The 17,856-nt window shown below is 54.4% G+C and overlaps 1 protein-coding gene across 3 annotated transcripts in view; it reads left to right on the top strand.

The window, feature by feature from the left end:
• ATP11A (ATPase phospholipid transporting 11A) overlaps positions 1–17,856 on the top strand; it is a 123,997-nt gene that overhangs the window by 73,025 nt on the left and 33,116 nt on the right. For all 3 annotated transcript variants that reach the window (XM_058742190.1, XM_058742195.1, XM_058742204.1), the window contains exons 7-16: positions 1,109–1,212; positions 1,674–1,724; positions 4,274–4,338; positions 5,179–5,260; positions 6,567–6,717; positions 7,823–8,020; positions 10,200–10,373; positions 11,676–11,839; positions 13,471–13,542; positions 14,968–15,041. In XM_058742190.1, the coding sequence (XP_058598173.1) occupies positions 1,109–1,212; positions 1,674–1,724; positions 4,274–4,338; positions 5,179–5,260; positions 6,567–6,717; positions 7,823–8,020; positions 10,200–10,373; positions 11,676–11,839; positions 13,471–13,542; positions 14,968–15,041 (1,135 nt within the window). The remainder of the gene's footprint in view (positions 1–1,108; positions 1,213–1,673; positions 1,725–4,273; positions 4,339–5,178; positions 5,261–6,566; positions 6,718–7,822; positions 8,021–10,199; positions 10,374–11,675; positions 11,840–13,470; positions 13,543–14,967; positions 15,042–17,856) is intronic.

Raw genomic sequence — 17,856 nt, 5'->3', positions numbered from 1 at the left:
ACACGTTGCTGGCAGACACCCCCCTGCACCTTGCGTGCTACCATGCTCAGCATCCCGTTTGTGTTTCTCTGGTGTCACCTCTGCACGTTGGATTTGGCCCGGAGGCTGGAGTTACCTGAGCCCTTTGCTTAAAAGACAGCGAGGCCCCCACACTGGTCACATTTACGGCTTGTGTGGCCTCGGGCAGGCACTTTGAACTTCCCTGCAGTTTCCACATCCATGGGACAGACTTGTCTTCCAGGGGCTCTTGTGAGGATAGACTTAGAAAGTCTCCCAAAGCGCCAGGTGCACAGCAGGCGCCCCAAGGTGTTGTAGATGCTGCCGCTGCTGCTTGAGTGTGTCTCCCGCTTGTTTCGATTCATGGCGCCCTTTCCTGCCCACACTTGATTTCTGGGAGGCCCGGAAGGAGTTCAGAGACACGTTGTCTTGAACAGGCCCTTGCACTCCGACTCCGAGCCCAGGTGTTCACGTTGGTGATGCGTCTGGGCCAGGGCATCAGCATTGCCTGGGTCGTGTTAGAAATGCCGTTCTTGGGGCCCCCAGACCCAGCACGTCTGCTTGGGGCTGGCCCCACTGTCGCTGCCCCACAAGCCCTCTAGGGTCTGAGGCTTGCTCGGTTCTCGGAGCCATCGGTAGAGACCCAGTGGGCAGCCGTGTGGTGAAAGCTTACGCTCACCAGCAGCGCCAGGCGAGGGTGGTGTGATGCCAGGGACACCACCGTGCACACAGTAGGACCTCACATGAGGAAAAGGAACATTAACTCTGTCACAATGGCAGATCCAAGTGTCCCACTCACTTTACAGAGGAATGTCCCACAGCTGTTAGCTTGAAGTTGAGGGTGGCAGGCAAGAGCGGAAGTTTCTGGCACCTAATAGAGAAACAACAGTAGCCCCATGTGATTCTGTAATTTGTTAATACCCGCAAACTGTGTTACACGTTCACTTACATGTTACTTGTGTGAACGTTTTCTCTGATGTGGTAACTAAGCTTTGTCATCGGGCTTAGCTGTGGGCACAGCAGATTAGACGTGGGTGCTGCCCCCGTTAGAGGGGTGCCGGGGTTGTGTCGGTGGTTTGGTGGTGAATTCACCTTCCTTGTCTGTCTGCAGACTCACTATGCCGTTCAGGACACTAAGGGGTTTCATACCGAAGAAGATATTGACGGCTTGCACGCAACCATTGAGTGTGAGCAGCCCCAGCCCGACCTGTACAAGTGAGTCCCATCTGTGCTCCCAGTAACTACCTTTGTCCCCCCAGGTGTCCTTGCTCTGCACCGGCCACATCCAGCACCATGCTCGTTTGGAAAGACCGTGTAAAACCGCTGCATAAAAATGAAGACCAAACCAGAAATATGTCACTTAGAAATTTTCATGGTTCAGCAACATTACGATCTATAGTCGTTTATGCAAATATTTGGCCTGGCTTTAATGAAACAAGCTTATTGAAGAAAAAGTAATTTTCTGTGACGTGAGGAACCGATTTTAAGGAAAATCCTTGAAGTCAAGGGCTAATAAGGACAGAAAGTAAAGGGGGAACAGGGGAGGAATTTAGGTAAAGATCCCAACCCGCGAGCTTCCCGGCAGGAACTGGGAGGTGGGTGCAGGGAGCAGGAGGGCGCCTGGCCCTGCGTCTTGGCCACCGCTGCAGGCAGTGACCCAGCTTCTCTGTCGCCAGGTTTGTTGGCCGCATCAACGTCTACAGCGATCGGAACGACCCCGTGGTGAGGTGAGCACAGACGCGCTTGTGGGCGTTTTCACCCCCGCTGTCAAATCCAAGTGAATTCTTAGATTACTGATAAGAGGTTTCCGCTGCTGCTGCTCCGTTGGGTTTTGAAGACAGAATTCTGCTTTACAAAAGGTCCAGCTTCCGCTGTCTTTTGTGCCTTCTCTTGTGAACACAGCTATATGTGCCAACACCTGATGGCACTCACGGAAAAAGTTCTCTCCCCAGTGTCAGGAGCCCCTCTAATCATTAGCCACTGCCCCCGTTGGAAATGCCCTTCGACCTTGTAGACAGTGAGGTTGAGGGATTCCTGACATTTTATCGGAACGTAAGCACCTACTTACAGTTGTCACTGGGACAGTTTTGGTTCTAGATTGTGTCTAGATTTAAGGGGCTGTGCCTCACCGGGGACCGTGCGGGTGGTAGGCAGGTGTGCTCACCTGTCATAGTCTGGGACCCGTCACACACGCGGGTTGTGGATGAGGACCTGCACCCATCATGTGTCAGCGCTGAAGCCCGGGGGCCGCACCGTCTCCCTGCGTCTGCAGGCCTGTGGGTGTGTCTTTTGGACGTTGCTCCCCGCTCTGGAGGGTTTTGCTGCCCGGCTCGCTGAGATGGACAGTTTAGGAAGTTGGCTTTGAGTAGGATTCAGACTTGACCTTTTCTGTAAACCTCACTTGTTGGAGACATTCTAGTTCTTCCGATTTAAGTGGTCTCCAAACCATTGATATCCTGGTGTCACCTTGTGTGTCAGAGAAAACCACTGCCTAGCAGTAAGAACAATTTCAGGGGGACTTTGATGAAAATAAATTGTTACTGAAAGGTAAGCCCCTGGGGCCTCTCTCCTCCTACAGTCTTGAAATTCTGTTTTCTAGAAATGACTTGTGCACTTCACATTTTAGCACTGGTACCCAGTAGTGCTAGGGAGGCCGTGGGGCATGGCCATGGTCTTTCATAAACGGATACTAATCCACAGGGAGTTCCTGTGGGGAAACAACCTGTGCTTCTGTTTCTCGTGAGCATTAGCATCTGAAGGAGTAAGTAGAGAGGGGTTCGTTCACCATGCCGCTGGGATGAGCCCGAAAAAGCCAGCCGGCTTTTCGTGGTTCATGGTCAGATGAAGTTTAGCACCGAGCAGCGGGGAGGTAATTACTAACATATTTCACATTTTGATACTAATTCTTGTTTTGCTTTTTAAGTATTTATACTTTTCAGCAGACTTTTAATACATGGGTGGGGAAGGCGTTTATATCTGTGGTGCGAGCGAATGGTGATGGATCACGTATACTGTTCCTAATCCACTCAGAGTGGTACTTCTCCGTCCTCTGTCCAAACTAGATGCACAGTTCCTTTTAAAGTAAATTATTTTAGACTTCCCAGAGACACCTTTTTAAAGGGCCACTTGCTTTCACCAGCATGTCCAACAGGAGCTCTAAGTGCCGCTGGCGGAGGCCGGCGGTACGGGTAACAGGAGATGACCGTGTGTGTGCAGCCTCCGTGGCCATCAGGCCGGGCATGCGTGTCCAGACCACAGGGCCGCCCTGGGCAGGCACGTCCGGTCAGGTGCGCCCCAGCAGCAGCCTCCCCGCCCTCGTTTCAGCCAGCAGGGGTCCTAAGCTGCATCGGTTAAGCGTACGAACGCACCACAAGTACGTGGCGTTTGTGGGCAGCTGGCTCCCCAGGGCCAGCGCCTGTGGCACGCGCTGAAAAGCAACAGCGCTTGCCTTCGCCCCACCAGGGAACCGTGAGTGCGCTCACTGAGCAATGCTGGCAAGGCTGCAGCCTGTGCCTCCTTCTCTTCCTTCTGGGAACTGATGAGAATCCGAACCCTGCAAAGGCAGAGGTTCGGTCCGTGGTCGTTGAGGGCGTAGGGCCCTGCTCGTTCCTACGCAGATGACTTTTAAATTCCTTGGCCATGGCTTCCCTAGAGCAGCGGCCCATGGCGGTTCCAGGTTTTGAGGCCACCTGCCCCTGGAGGGTCCGTGTGGGTTTGCCCCCCATCCCGTGTCGATGACTGTACACAGCGTTCCCAGCCCCTACGTCTGAAAGCAAGACCAGTTCCCGTGAGACTCGTGGAGTCTCTCTGAGGATGCGGTGGAGTCCACCGAAGCCTCCCGAGTCACAGACCATCTTTTCTCTCTCCCTGAACGGTCAGGGCCCCCAGCCCAGCAGTGCTCATAGGAGGCCTGTTAGGAGCACGTGTCCAGGCGCTGCTGGTAGGACCCTGCGGGTCAGCCCACCTCCCTCCGTCGGCCTGGACAGGCTGGGAGCCCGCGTTCCTGACGGGGCCGCACACATGCCGGTGCCCTGAGGGCAGATGCTGTAGAGTGCCAGCCGCTGGGTCCCCCCACAGAGTGGTTCTTACCCCCTAGGGGAAGGCCGCATGCTCTTATGAGGAGCCAGGCTAACTTCCATAGTCCAGATAGAAGCACCTCTTCAGAGACGCGATTTCTTCTTGGAACCAAGTCTGTTAGGTGCAGGCCTCGATTATGTGCCCGTAGCACCTTCCTCTATTTGCTGCATTACTGTCTCTGATCCCTCTATCCTTCCAGGCCGCTGGGGTCGGAGAACCTGCTTCTCAGAGGAGCGACGCTTAAGAACACTGAGAAGATCTTCGGTCAGTGTCGGTTGGCGAATTAGTACTAACAGCTTCTAAAGTTAAGGATGCACAGAGCAGTTAAAGTCCACAGTGCTGCCACGAACGAGCTCTCCGTCCTCTGAGTGGACTCTGTGGCACCAGTGAAAACCCGTGCTAAGGATGACAAAGCAGTGAGGTCTCAGGGTGTCACTTGCGTATCAAGTGCCTGTAGTTTTTGACTTAGAAACATAGAGTCATGTCCACGAGAGAATTCACAGTGTGTTTCCACAGCAGATTTCTCTCAACGCCTGCATCTCCCATTTCTGTGGGTTATGTTTGTTTTTTAATTGAGACAACTTAAAAATATACACATGTGCCCCGTTGTCAGAAAACCCAATATCTTAAAACCTGAGCTTCAAGAAAAAGTAGAGATTGATCTCTACATGAGAAAAAAAAAAACATTTCTTTTTTTTTTAAATTTTTTTAATGTTATTTTTGAGAGAGAGACAGACTGTGAGCAGGGAAGGGGCAGAGAGAAAGGGAGACAGAATCTGAAGCAGGCTCCAGGCTCTGAGCTGTCAGCACAGAGCCTGATGCGGGGCTCGAACTCACAAACAGTGAGATCGTGACCTGAGCCGAAGTCAGACACCTAACCAATTGAACCACCCAGGTGCCCCTAAAAAAAAAAAAAAAAAAAAATTTCTTTAGTCTGAAGAATCCTGTTGTGGGACTCTTTTTATGAACAGTTAGCTTGCCTAGTGAAATTTAGAATACAACTTTTATCCAGACTTCTATATTTACTGCAGCTGTGTGCAGCTTCCTGCGTGAAGGCAAGGTATGCCTGTGTTATTGTTCTAACTGCTGTCTTCTGCCTTGCAGGTGTTGCTATCTACACGGGCATGGAAACCAAGATGGCATTAAATTACCAATCAAAATCCCAGAAGCGATCTGCTGTAGAAAAGTAAGTGTCAGTACCCCTTTGTTTGAAGTGCGTACAGCTCCATGACCTAGAACCATCATGAGCCCCTGTAGACGTGAAAGCATTTTCCTTCTGGCTTCATTAGTAATTCCTTCATGGTCTCTAGGGAGACAGGAGCACTGGGCATTTAGACAGATGGTCTCATTCTGCGGGGCAGCAAATGGCTGCATGCGTTCAGCCTGCGTCGGCAGGCTCCCTCCTGTGGACACCTAGAGTCCCAGCAGCTCCTCTCACCAATCCATGGAAATGTCAAAATCGGGTCACTTTCAGTTTTGGGGTTGTTGGAAACCGTGTGTTTTTGTTTTTCTGAGGGAAACATAAGCAGAGAGAACAATCTTCCTTTCGTTAAACAGTAAAATCCTTACTGTGATGAGTCAAGGACAGAGTTGAATTTGTGAGAAAATGCGGCCCAGAGTGTTGTCTTACTTTCCTTTTGTTCAAGTGCATCCTTGATTTGCGGTGGTTACAAGTTATTCCACACGGCGGGGGGGGGGGGGGGGGGTGTGTGGACTTGGGGATCTTTGGGAAGACTGTCAGGTGTCTGCTGCCTGCCTCGGGCAGGTTGGTCTCAGAATGTGATCCTGCCATCTCCATCCATCGACGGCTACACCGAATATGAAAATGGAGATTTGGCTCTTAATAAGCAAGAATGCTCTGTTTCCAGGTATTATCTTGACAAATAGGTTTCAGAAATAAATACTGGAAACTCAAGCCTTCTTCACAAGATCTGCTGAGCCATTGGCCAGGGATTCAGCCTTTTTCCTATTCAGAGGGCATTTCTCTCCTGCCCCAGTGGTACTGGGGAACTCACTGGTTGGAGCTTAGTGGCCGAAGGGTAGACATCTGGGTGTCTCTGAATCTTGGACTCCCGGACCGCACAGTCAGCAGTGTGGCTGCGTGAACTGCCCTCTCCTGTTCTTGAGACTTTCCCTGTGGCCCCAGAATCACATGCCAGTGCAAGCTTCTGTTCTCATGGTGACCGTGCCAGGTGATGGGGGGGGTGGCTCACACGTTGCTGTTTCCTGGCCATGCATTTGGCTTGAGGTCCATCAACTGTCTACACAAAAACACTATCAACTGTCATATAAATAAAGTTTAAAAAAACAACTCTGCTGTCATGTTTCATTGAGTTACAGGATGCATCTGTGAGAATGAACTAAAATGGAAAAGTTTTCATCGGAACCGTCCTGATAACACGCCCGCCCCAGATGCCTGGGAACACAGCACGGAGGGCAAGCAGGTCCCTCAGGAAGCAGTGACTAAGTATCATTGCTGTCTTGTGTTGTAGATCCATGAATGTGTTCCTCATCGTGTACCTCTGCATTCTGGTCAGTAAAGCGCTAATAAACACCGTCCTCAAGTACGTGTGGCAGAGCGAACCATTCCGAGATGAGCCGTGGTATAATCACAAAACCGAATCAGAAAGACAGAGGAATCTGGTACGGAAAGTGCGTCCCTTTGTGGTGACCAGACCCTTTATGGCAACATGGCAGGAGAACAGGAGGCCTCGGTTGGTGACATCTCTGTCCTGGAGGCGTTCACTGATCTCAGGGTGTGTCAGTGGTCTCTCCCTGCGGACCGCACTCGCCCCCGAGCATCAGTGGTCTCCCCCTGTGGACCGTGCTCGCCCCTGTCTTGGTTGGGTACTGGAATGTACACTCTGGAAAGGGATGGGCCCCCACAGTGAATTCATTAGGGTAGCACCGTAAACATTTCCAGAGCTTCTTGATCCCAGCACAGTGTCCTGTACTTAGAGGCTGTTCAGCAAATGCTCAGTGAGGATCATGAGGCAGATGGGGCTGACTTATGGAGAGACTAAAGAAAGGAGGAACATGTCAGTTATAGGAAAATTGTGGTAAGAACTGATTGCATTTCCCCTTGGGGTTCGGACTCAGTTGCTCATGTCTATGAAAACCGATTTTCCCTAAGCCAGGAGTTAAAATCATTTGACTGAACCTTCTCCACTTAAAAGAGTACTGTCTTCTTCCCTGAGTTAACACCTGAGCCATGTGCCTCCAGAACAGGTAGCACCGGGTGCAGAGCCGGGCCACGTGCGGGTCCAGAGCAGAGTCCTGCCTCACCTGTGTTCAGTCGGATCTCCCACAGAACTAAATGGCTTAGAGATCAGAACACACTGTGCAGAGAAGTCTTTTCTCCCAGCCTTATTTCTGGGGCTGGGTTATTACCAAGTAAGTTTGGAAACATGTCAGAGTCTGGAAGCAAGTGTGGAACCCTCAAAACGTGCAGTTTCCCGCCAGCTCTTAGGAGGCAGGCGCCTGTCTCCCCCAGTGTGACTGTCTCACCGGTGACCTGCCCCTTGCCCCTGCCACCAATATAGGCCTTCTCCCTGTCTGTGGCCCTCATGGTGCTAAAATCAGGTGACTGGCCACTAAGCTGTGCCTGCCCCCAAATAATGTGTATCTTTGGATTTGAAATAAGCACCTGTATTTACAGATAACACTGGTGCGACCTGAAGGGAATGCTAAGTGTCGGATCTTCGTGGTATTGGTGATGGGACGCGGGAATCACGCGGGGCTCTCTTAGTTCCTCAGGGCGTTCACGGACTTCCTGGCGTTCATGGTTCTCTTCAACTACATCATCCCGGTGTCCATGTACGTCACGGTGGAAATGCAGAAGTTCCTGGGCTCGTACTTCATCACCTGGGATGAAGACATGTTTGATGAGGACACAGGCGAAGGGCCTCTGGTCAACACCTCAGACCTGAACGAAGAATTAGGACAGGTGAGTGTGTGTGGCGGCCTCTTCCCCAACTTGTAGATGATCGTGCCCTCAGTGCTGTGTTCCCAGGCATCTGGGGCGGGTGTGTTATCAGGACAGTTCCGATGAAAACTTTTCCATTTTAGTTCATCCTCACAGATGCATCCTGTAACTCATGAAACACGACAGCAGAGTTGGTTTTTTAAACTTTATTTATATGACAGTTGGTAGTGCTTTTGTGTAGACACTTGATGGGAAATTAGCTGTTTGATAAAAGCTCACCGTGTGGCCCCAGTGCTGCTCGTTCTGGCTTTTCATGCCGTGAAGGCAGGGAGACCATGTTTCACAGGCAGCGCAGTCTGCTTTTCTGGGTGATTCCCTTTCCTCAGTCTGAAGATGAGCAAAGAGACACCTCCAAGTGTCCGTGGCTGGGTGGATTGCAGGGGTCAGACACCTCATTGCACACTGTTGGCCCGAGCTCTCCATATCTGAGCTGCTTCATCTGTGAAATGGGCCTGATACCTGCCCTGCCCAAGTGCAGGGCGGGCTGAATGGGGTGTCGGCCGGTGTGCATTGCAGCTCAGGGCCGCCCGGAAGAGGGGCAGAGCCCGTGCACGCCCATCCACCGGCCCCACAGCTCAGCTCCATCGCTATGCCCCAGCCTACCCTCTCCTGGCTCTTACGTCTTGGGAAAGGGCATTTGGTAAATGGTGGTTCATTCATCTTTGAAAAGAAAAAGGAAAAAAACAGGAAGAAACTTGGAAGACTTTTGCAAAGAGGGCCATTTTAGATTGGCAGCTGAAATCCACCCCCTACAGAACAGTAGTCTGTAGTAGACGCACAGAGTCAGGTGGGGGTCTGCAGTGCTCCCCCCTTGAGTCAAGGGGGTCTGTTCCCGAGAGAGAACTTGCTTGTTGGTGAACATGGCTCTCAGGGCATCGCTCCAGCGTGTGCCGCGGCCCCAGACTGGACTCCGGTGTCACACAGCCACGCGGAGCCCCGGCCCGCTCACTCAGCGCCAGAACAGCTTTCCCTCTGCATGTTCACACCCTCGGTAACATTACCTGGTGTATTTTGTGTGTTGCTGAGAAATTCTCAGAGGAAAGCATTTCTCTGTAACAAGAAAAATGTCAAGTTTACTACGGAGAACGTATCTGGCTCCAGCTGTCGGACAGCACAGGGGCCCCGGAGGTTTGTGGGAAAGCTTCAGGAGATGGGGCCTCCTGAAATAGTCATTATCGTCATTGGTCCTCACTCTGAAAAATGTCAGATGTCACTTACTTCCAGTAACACAGCCGCCCGTGCCCGTGAGCCCTCACAAGCGGGCGCCTTCCTGTCACTAGTTTTCCAGATTGTGGGGAGAGGCCTGGCAGAGTTTTGGGTGTTTGCATGGCAGGTGGTTTAAAAATAATTCAGGGGGTTACTGCTGTGTACTTACAGTTTACTTGAGTCAAGCACACAGGGGAAGGCATTTTCTGCAGTGGGATTAAGACACAAGAGAACATTTTGCTGAAAAAGGCACAGCATGAAACATGTAGCCGGTTCATTACCTGTCTCCTCTGCTTCCCGGGCTCCGGCACTTTACTGCCCTTAAACCTGCCTCCTTGCGCGTCCCGGGCAGTGAGCGGGGACTTGCTCCTCCAGCCAGCGGGGCTCGGGCGGCGGGGATCCCCACGCTGTTCCACTGTCCAGAATTCCACGTCATTCCTGACGAACATGTACCCGAAATTGATCCAAGTTTAGGGCTTAAAACTGGGTGTAGTTTTGTGTCTGAAATTTGCTCTGTACTTTTGTTTGAGTTCTGACTGGTGAACTGTCAGTGATGTGGTGAGTTTTGACCTCCCAGACCTCAGAGTGAGCTCAGGTTCATTCTCCCTGCATCCTTGATTTTCTCATACCCCCACCCCACATCTGTGCGTCCAAACAACGGGAGCCGAGCTGCACCCAGAGCTTCCACCTCCAGACCCAGAGGAAGGTGCTCGCGCGGCTCCGATGGGACCGCTGGCCTCAGCGGGAGCTAGAGGAGGCTGGCTCACCCTGCGCAGGGTCCAGCAGCTCTGGCAGGGTAGGGGGTGGAGCCCGGGAAGCCCCCTCTGGGTGGAAGCGGGGCTACACCGGGGTCTGACCCGCGAGTGGCACCTTCTCTGTGTCCGAGGCCGCGGGCCCCTGGCCAGACCTGCCCAGCGCAGCTGTGTGTCCGCAGGTGGAGTACGTCTTCACGGACAAGACCGGCACGCTCACGGAGAACAACATGGAGTTCAAGGAGTGCTGCATCGAGGGCCACGTGTACGTGCCGCACGCCGTCTGCAACGGGCAGGTGCTCCCTGACGCCTCCGGCATCGACATGATCGACTCCTCCCCGGGCGCTGGCGCCAGGGTAGGTGGGCACACCCCGGCAGGTGCGCTCCCTCGGGGCCGTCCCCTCTGTCCTGCACAGGGTCCCGATCACAGGGTGGGCTGTGTCACCTCGTGCTCGGGTCCCCTAGTGACCAGCGTGGAGCCTGTGGGGCGCCGCCACTTCCGCCAGCAAGTCCGGCAGGTCACATCCGTGTGGGAAGCAGCTTTACACTGTGGACAGGCAGGCGAGTGGTGGGCTGAGGGCAGAGGGGCTCAGCACACCAGGGGTGTGTGCTCACGCACGTGTGCATATTCACGCTTGAGCACATACGCACACGTGCATGCACAGAGATGCACACACACAGACACATGCCCCCCCACGCACACGTGCGTTGCACGTGCATAGTACACACACCTTCATGTGTGTGCACACACTACGCTGAAGTGCACATACGTGCCCTTCATCTCAGATGTGGAGGTGTGTACACACACATGCATGTGCACACACCAGACTGTGTCCCCCACGTGTGCTGCACGTACACACGTGTGCACACAGACACGTGGCCTTCCTGCTCACACGTGCATTATGTGTACATACACGCATGAACAGACATAACTTAGGTGCACATACCCTCATACATGTACACAAGCTACAGTCTAGCACGCGCGCACACACACACACACACACACACACACACACAATCTCACAGGCACACACGCACACATACCCATGTGCTGTGGCTCCAGATCTCAGCATCTCTGGGAGGTGTTGTGACCCTCACCGCGGTCACCATGGTCAGTGAGGAGACCATTCCCGAAACCTTGGTGACTGCAGAGCTCTGTGCAGGGTCACACAGCTCACCTTAGCAGGCTGCACAGTGACGGCCTGTCGTGACCAAGTGCCCCCCCACCTCCTGCCACGTGTGCCTCTGACAGTTTCCACCTGGGGACTGTGGCTTCCCCGCAGAGTCTCAGAGGGAGGGCCCGGGGTCTGTGGTCATCGTGAGGTGTGCCACTGGCTCGGTGCTCTCTTGGCACCCTTCTGCCTCAGCCGCACCCCAGGGCCCCCAGGAAGTGGTCGGGGATCCCCAGGGCACACAGGCTCGCAGAGGTTTGGCCCGCCGAGTTCACCGCCTGCGACCTTGACCCCGTCTCCTCCCCTTCTTACTCAGAAGTGCTGGAGAATGAAGAGAAGCCACACACACCCCACCCTTAAGCACCAGAGGGGACACTAACCCCTCCGAACCCCTGAAGGGTGCCCACCCTGCTTCATTGTCGATTCGCCATGTGCTCTGAGCTGCGTCGGCATAGACGTGTGGGGTCTTGTGCTGCACTTTGACAGGAGCGAGAAGAGCTATTTTTCCGGGCCCTGTGCCTATGCCACACAATCCAGGTGAAGGATGACGATGACGTGGATGGACCCAGGAAGTCACCAGACTCAGGGAAGTCCTGTGTGTACATCTCATCCTCTCCCGACGAGGTGGCCCTAGTCGAAGGTATCCAGAGGTACGTGTCCGGCCGCGGGCGGGTCTGGTGCCCGAGGTCCATGCTGTGCCATCCGCCCCGACCGCGGCTCGTACCGGCGTGTCCCAACGCGGTCCTGTGCTGTGGGGGAAGGGGGCTAGACAGGCAGTGCCCTCGCGCCCCAGTGCCCCCCATCTCTGTTGGTGGAGGATGGTCCCTTCTGCACACAGCCTGCTGCCGGCAGCCCCCCTGCTGCTGGTCGTTACCACTGTCTTAGATGCATGGTTCCCCTTCTAACTTCTGTTGAAGATACAAACAGTCTTAGATGCATTTTATGGCCAGTCTTCTCTGTCCTAAAGAATTGGTGCCCAGAGATGTCAAGCAACTTGGGCAGTGTCACACAGCATAGGGTGCGGGGCTATCTTCGTAGTTCACTTTGTCTGCTGTTGTGTGAGGTCTGTGTGCCTTCCGCTGCCCACACCATCCTACTGGGAGTTCTAGCTGCCTCAGGACGTGGCCTTCCACAGATGGCATTCTGAGCAAACATGGGGAAGAATCCTTTATTCCAGAGCCACGTCAGGGAGATGTTTCCCCAGTTCCCGCAGCCTACGGCTACTGAGTTAATGCCGGGGGCCCATCGTCCCTCTTCACTGCCAGTAACGAAAGGGCGTTGAACACTCTCATCTGCTTAGAACCTGTGCATTGTTGACTCATGCGTTTTTCTTTTTCTTTTTTAACTTTGCATCATTTATTTTGAGGGAGGGAGAGAGAGAGAGAGAGAGAGAGTGCAAGTGGGGGAGGGATACAGAGAGAGAGAGAATCCCAGGTTGACGCCACACTGTGAGTGCAGAGCCCGATGTGGGGCTTGGACTCAAAACCATGAGATCATGACCTGAGCAGAAACCAAGAGTCAGATGCTCAACCAACTGAACCACCCAGGCACCCCAACTCATGCATTTTCCCTGTGCAGTTTGAGTGGTGACTTCAGGCATGTAAGTTGTGTCAGCGGGACCCTGATCAAATGTGCAAAGTCACACACGTGCAGAGGAGCTCTCTCCTTGGACACGAGGGCTCAGAAGGGAAAGCTTGTGCAGTCACATTAGAAGTCAGGACGGGCTTTCCTGCCGGTCACTGTAGACACGCTGCTGGGGCGAGTGGACACCCTGTTCCCATGGTCCTGTGGCGCCCTGGCATCGTCGTGGCCACCGGCTGTGTTCAGGTGGCGGTTTCACATCCCCATCTCTCGGCTCCTGGTGCACAGAAGCCACGCCCCTCTCTCTGCACCATAGCACCTGGCACACTGGTGGCTCTCAGGCTGGCAGAGGAGGGGTGTTACAGGTTACACGCTCTGCGGGCTTGTTGACTGACTGCTTGCTCTGGGCTGTAGTTTCCTCATCAGTAAACTGAGAGGGTCGTTCTGGAGACACCGTGTCCCGGGATCCTTGTGATTGTGACATGGCTGCCGTGGCTAAACAGCCCACTGATCAGTGGGCGGAAAGGGGTTGCCACCCACGGGCCGGTCCACACACCTGCTCCTGTCCTCCTGACACCCATTAACACCAGTACGAGGGCATTTCTTTCTTGAAAAGAACGCTTTCCCCAAACTTAAGTAACGTGTAGAGGAGGAACCTGGGGACTCTGGCTAAGCTCCGCACTTGTGCACTTCTTTGCAGACTCGGCTTCACGTACCTGCGGCTGAAGGAGAACTACATGGAGATACTGAACAGGGAGAACGGTGTGGAGAGGTGAGGGCCGCACGCTGGGGGAAAGGACTCCTCCACACGACGGCTTTCCCGGGGAAAACCCAGACCCTCTGTCCTGCTCCCACGCCTGCCTCCCCTTCTTTTCCGGAGAACCCAGGACCGTCGCCCACTGGCGGGGAGGTTAGGAGTGGACGGCCAGAGTGGAGGCCGGCCAGTGCTGCGGCGTCCGGAGGGTCTGCCACGAGCGCCTGATTTCAGGCTTTAGCATGAGAGTGCCCTCAGCTTCTAACACATTCTGACACTCTCCCAGCCACTGTCTGCCTGCCTGCCTGCCTGCCTGTCTGCCACAGGGAGTGGCCACAGTGGTCCCGTGTTCACACAGCACCAGCCCCCGGGCTGTGGGACCCCGTGACCTGCCAAAGACAGTCTGAGCAAGGACGCGGTGGGTGCTGGTGCTTCCCGTTCTGTCTTCAGTGACCACATGTGCTCAGGGTTGGTGGCCGTGTTGTTCTGAGATGCCTTGTCCCAGAGACAGAGGGCATGTCTTGAGTCTTGACTCGGGGCTGCTGGTCTCCTTTATAAACACGAACATGCGGTGATGGGCACGGGGAAGGACAGGTGGCAAAGAATGTGACACTGGGTGGTGACGGCCTCAGAATCCCCCGAATTTTAACGTTCCCTTGAGCAAAATAAACCCTCGGGTCAGCATAAGCGGTGTACCCCTGACCGCTCTGGGCTGGCCGCGGGTCCTGTGTTGGCACAGGGGGCTTGTGCCTGCAGCACTGGGGGTTCCCGGGGCCCTGCCTGCCGTCCTGGCTCCCTCCGAGGTGGCAGGTGGGCTTCCGCAGAGGGGTTCTCCTACAGCTTGCCCTCCCCACCCCCACAAGCTGCAGCTGGGGTCTCTGGACCCTGAGGAGTCTCCAGAGACGGTGTCTGGGGTTGCTGAATTACCTTTGGTATTTCAAATGCTAGCAGAGATCGTGGTCTTCTGATAAGACTACAAGCCAATTAAATATTGGTTTTCTTTGTTTTCTAAATGATTCTTATTAACTGAAAGGACCCTGGTTTATTGTCCTGGGTTGGAAGCTCTGATAGTGTCTGCGTGTCTGTGTTCAGAATCCAGAAAAGTGAATGTGCCTTTTGTTTGGGGAACGGACTCCCTGGGCACCTACAACTTGGGCTCGGGTTGGGAGGGTCCCATGCGTATGTCCTGGTGGTGAGCACACGGGAGCCTGGCCTTGGCAGTGTTGTGCCAGCTGTGAGGAGCAGAGTCCCCCACTCGTGGGTCCCGACTCCATGAAGGAGCAGCCTGGCTGGGAGGGACGGGGCAGGCATGCAGGGAGGGCTCTCTGGACGCGGCAGAGGACACCCTGGATGTCCTGCTGAGCAGAGTCCTGTGATTACTTAGGCTCACAGGACTCATGGGGCAAGGTGCATGTCAAAACCAACTTTTAATCTCTTTTTCAGGTTTGAATTGCTGGAAATTTTGAGTTTTGACTCCGTAAGAAGGAGAATGAGTGTGATTGTCAGATCTGCTACAGGTAGAAATGTTTTTTTCTTCCATTTCCTCAACTGCGCATCGTAGCGGGTTTATTCTGATGCTCACATCCTGTAGGAGCGCGAGGACTTAAGCGTTCGTTCGTTCTCTTTAAAACAAAAAGTTGCCGAACCCACTGTAGGTCCCGTATCTCCTCACGCCCCAGGTGCCCGGCCCTCCTCCTGGCACCTCTGCTGGCACAGGAAAGCCTGATGTTTCCCCTTGACCAGCAAGTCCTATGAGGTCTCCTCTCCTTCCTGGCAGCCCCCTCACCGGCAGCCTGGGGTCTCCCACCTGCAGCCCCCGCCTCCTAATCTGCGGCACATCAGTCCTAAAGGGCCCCGAGGGTACCTTGCTGGTGGCGCGGCCCCTCTTCCGGTGGCCAAGCCCTGGCTCCCGAGCTGCCTTCCCAGTTGTCAGCCCCCAGCCAACCCTGGACGTGCACATTTTCCACCTGGGGGCCCCTCCCCAGAGGCACCTTTCCCCCTGGGGGCCCCCTTGTTCACTTGTGCTTCTCTGAGGGCAGCCCCATGGCTGCCTTGCAGGAAGCCTTCCCTGGTTGCCTCTGTCGGGGGAGTTGTTGTCTTCTCACCAGCCAACTGTGAACATCCTGAAGACCGAACCCCTGCTCACCTCAGCAGGGTACGCACCACTGCCCTGCTCTGGACCACTCGGTAGACGCTGCTTAATTCAGTGCGCTCAACGCAATCGCAGTTTCAGAATGGCCTCTTGTCAAAAGATGTGGGATCTTACTCCTTTTTGTAAAGGGTAAAACTAGGTGGTGCCAGGCTGCGTATCTCTTTGGAAAGTTGCCTGGTTGGCAGCGAAACACAGCCATGACCCTGGAACCAGACTCTGAGCCTGACACACTGATCTGAAGGCACGTTGGGGAATTTTGTGTCAGCCAGTGTCCTGACGCTCACGGGAGGACCTCGTGTGGGGAGTACCTCAACAGGACTGTTGTGACCATCTTCTGATGGGACTGGCAATGACTAGTTTTCCTCCTTAGGCCACAAAGGACGGTGTGAGGTTGCCGGGACGCGTCTTTTGGCAGGACCCCATGAGTCGCTTCCCGGGGTGCTGGATGATGAGCCTGGGGAAGGCACTTGGAAGCTCTGGGCACTGTCCCTGCATGGTCCCCGTACCCCTGAGCCAGTTGTCAACAAGGAGGACTGGCAGGGTTCCGCCAATGAGTCTTGGCACCAGGTGTCACGGGGCGTGAATAACATGAGCACTATTCATAATGTGTCAAAATGGATTTTGGCACTGGGGTCAGCAGGGTGTGGGAAGCACTCGCCCACAGTGTCGACAGACACGCTCAGGTGTGTGGGGCATGCGGGGTGGGCGGCTCCCCCCAGCGGTTGGAGCACCTTCTCCAGGGCTGGAGCCTGTCAGAACACCCCAGAACAATGGCGTGGGACTCTGGGACATGACATCCTCAGTCCTTCACCACGTGGTGTCCCCACGGGAATGTGAAGTGTCGTGGCTGCATCCCACCTGGAAGGCAATTCGGGAGCCGGCAGGCATGACCTCGCCGCAGGAAGAGAAGCGTGACTTCTCACAGCTCCTGCCCCGTCTGTGCTTCTTCCTGAGCCACATGCCCGTACGTGCTCCTGGCAGGTGCACTGTGGAGTCCTCGACAGCTGCCACCTCCCTTCAAAGGCCCATCCCCAAAGCTCGGGAAGGAGCTGAGTCACATGAACAATTTTCGTCCGGGGCGTTCACTCCCCGACAACAGCCGCTTCCCTGGGACGACATCTGCCTGTCCTCCAGGGTCCCCTGCGGGACTGCAGGCTCACGAGGACAGGCCACGTGCCATGTGCATGAGCCTCTGTGCCAACTTGCTTCAAGAGAAGTTTGAATAATTAATTAAATGAACTGTTCTTTGGGTGGTAACGCATCCCTGGAGAGAACGCTAATTGCACTGGTTTTACAACCTAACGGGTTTGGGGGACCGTAGCCCCCCGGCCAGTTAACGGCATGGGCTTCCTCCCAGGGCCATGGACATGCTCACTGTGCTGCGGGTGCCTCACTGTACGTTCACTCCGCTGGGTTCTTCCTGCTCGTGGACAAACTTGCAAGAGCAGGATCCAGGGGTGGTTCCACGTGCTGCCTGCTCCTGCTTTTTTGCAGGTTAAAGTTTGATTCACACTCTGGTCATTTTCATGTCGGGGGCTGTCGGTAACCAAGCCCCAAGGCCAAACACATCCCTGGTGGAATGTATCGAACGATTGACAAGTTAAGACAGTGGGAAATTTAAGCCACTCCCGAGCCAGTGCCTTGAGTCATCATGATTTTTCTGGAAAAATGCGGGAACACATCATTATGTCGTTTCGACTAGCATTATTGCCGTGAACCATGTCTGACAACTTGCACGATTGGCTGGAAGTCATGTCTGGAGTCAGGAATGGGTTCTGCCCCCCGGGCTGGTTGTGGGGCCAGCCCAGGCCCCACTCTTCCCGGCTCGTGATAAGAACCCACACAGTTGGTGGGCATGTCCTGGGGATCTGGCTCCCAGCCCCGTGTGGCCTTGCCCAGCTCCATGTGTCACCAGACACCATCTTTTCTGACTATAGGCTGACTTTAGCTTTAGTTTCAGGGCTTTGGTGAGCATAAATTGTGCTGTGTTTTAGGGGGGTTTTTAATGTTTATTTTTGAGAGAGAGAGAGAGAGAGAAAGCATGGGTGGGGGAGGGACAGAGAGAGAGGGAGACACAGAACCCAAAGCAGGCTGCAGGCAACGTGGGGCTTGAACCCACGAACCGTGAGATCGTGACCTGAGCTGAAGTCAGACACTCAACTGAGTGAGCCACCCAGACG

This window comes from Neofelis nebulosa, chromosome 1 (assembly GCF_028018385.1).
Source record: "Neofelis nebulosa isolate mNeoNeb1 chromosome 1, mNeoNeb1.pri, whole genome shotgun sequence".
NCBI classification, from domain to species: domain Eukaryota; kingdom Metazoa; phylum Chordata; class Mammalia; order Carnivora; family Felidae; genus Neofelis; species Neofelis nebulosa.
This window is presented reverse-complemented; position numbering and strand designations above follow the sequence as displayed.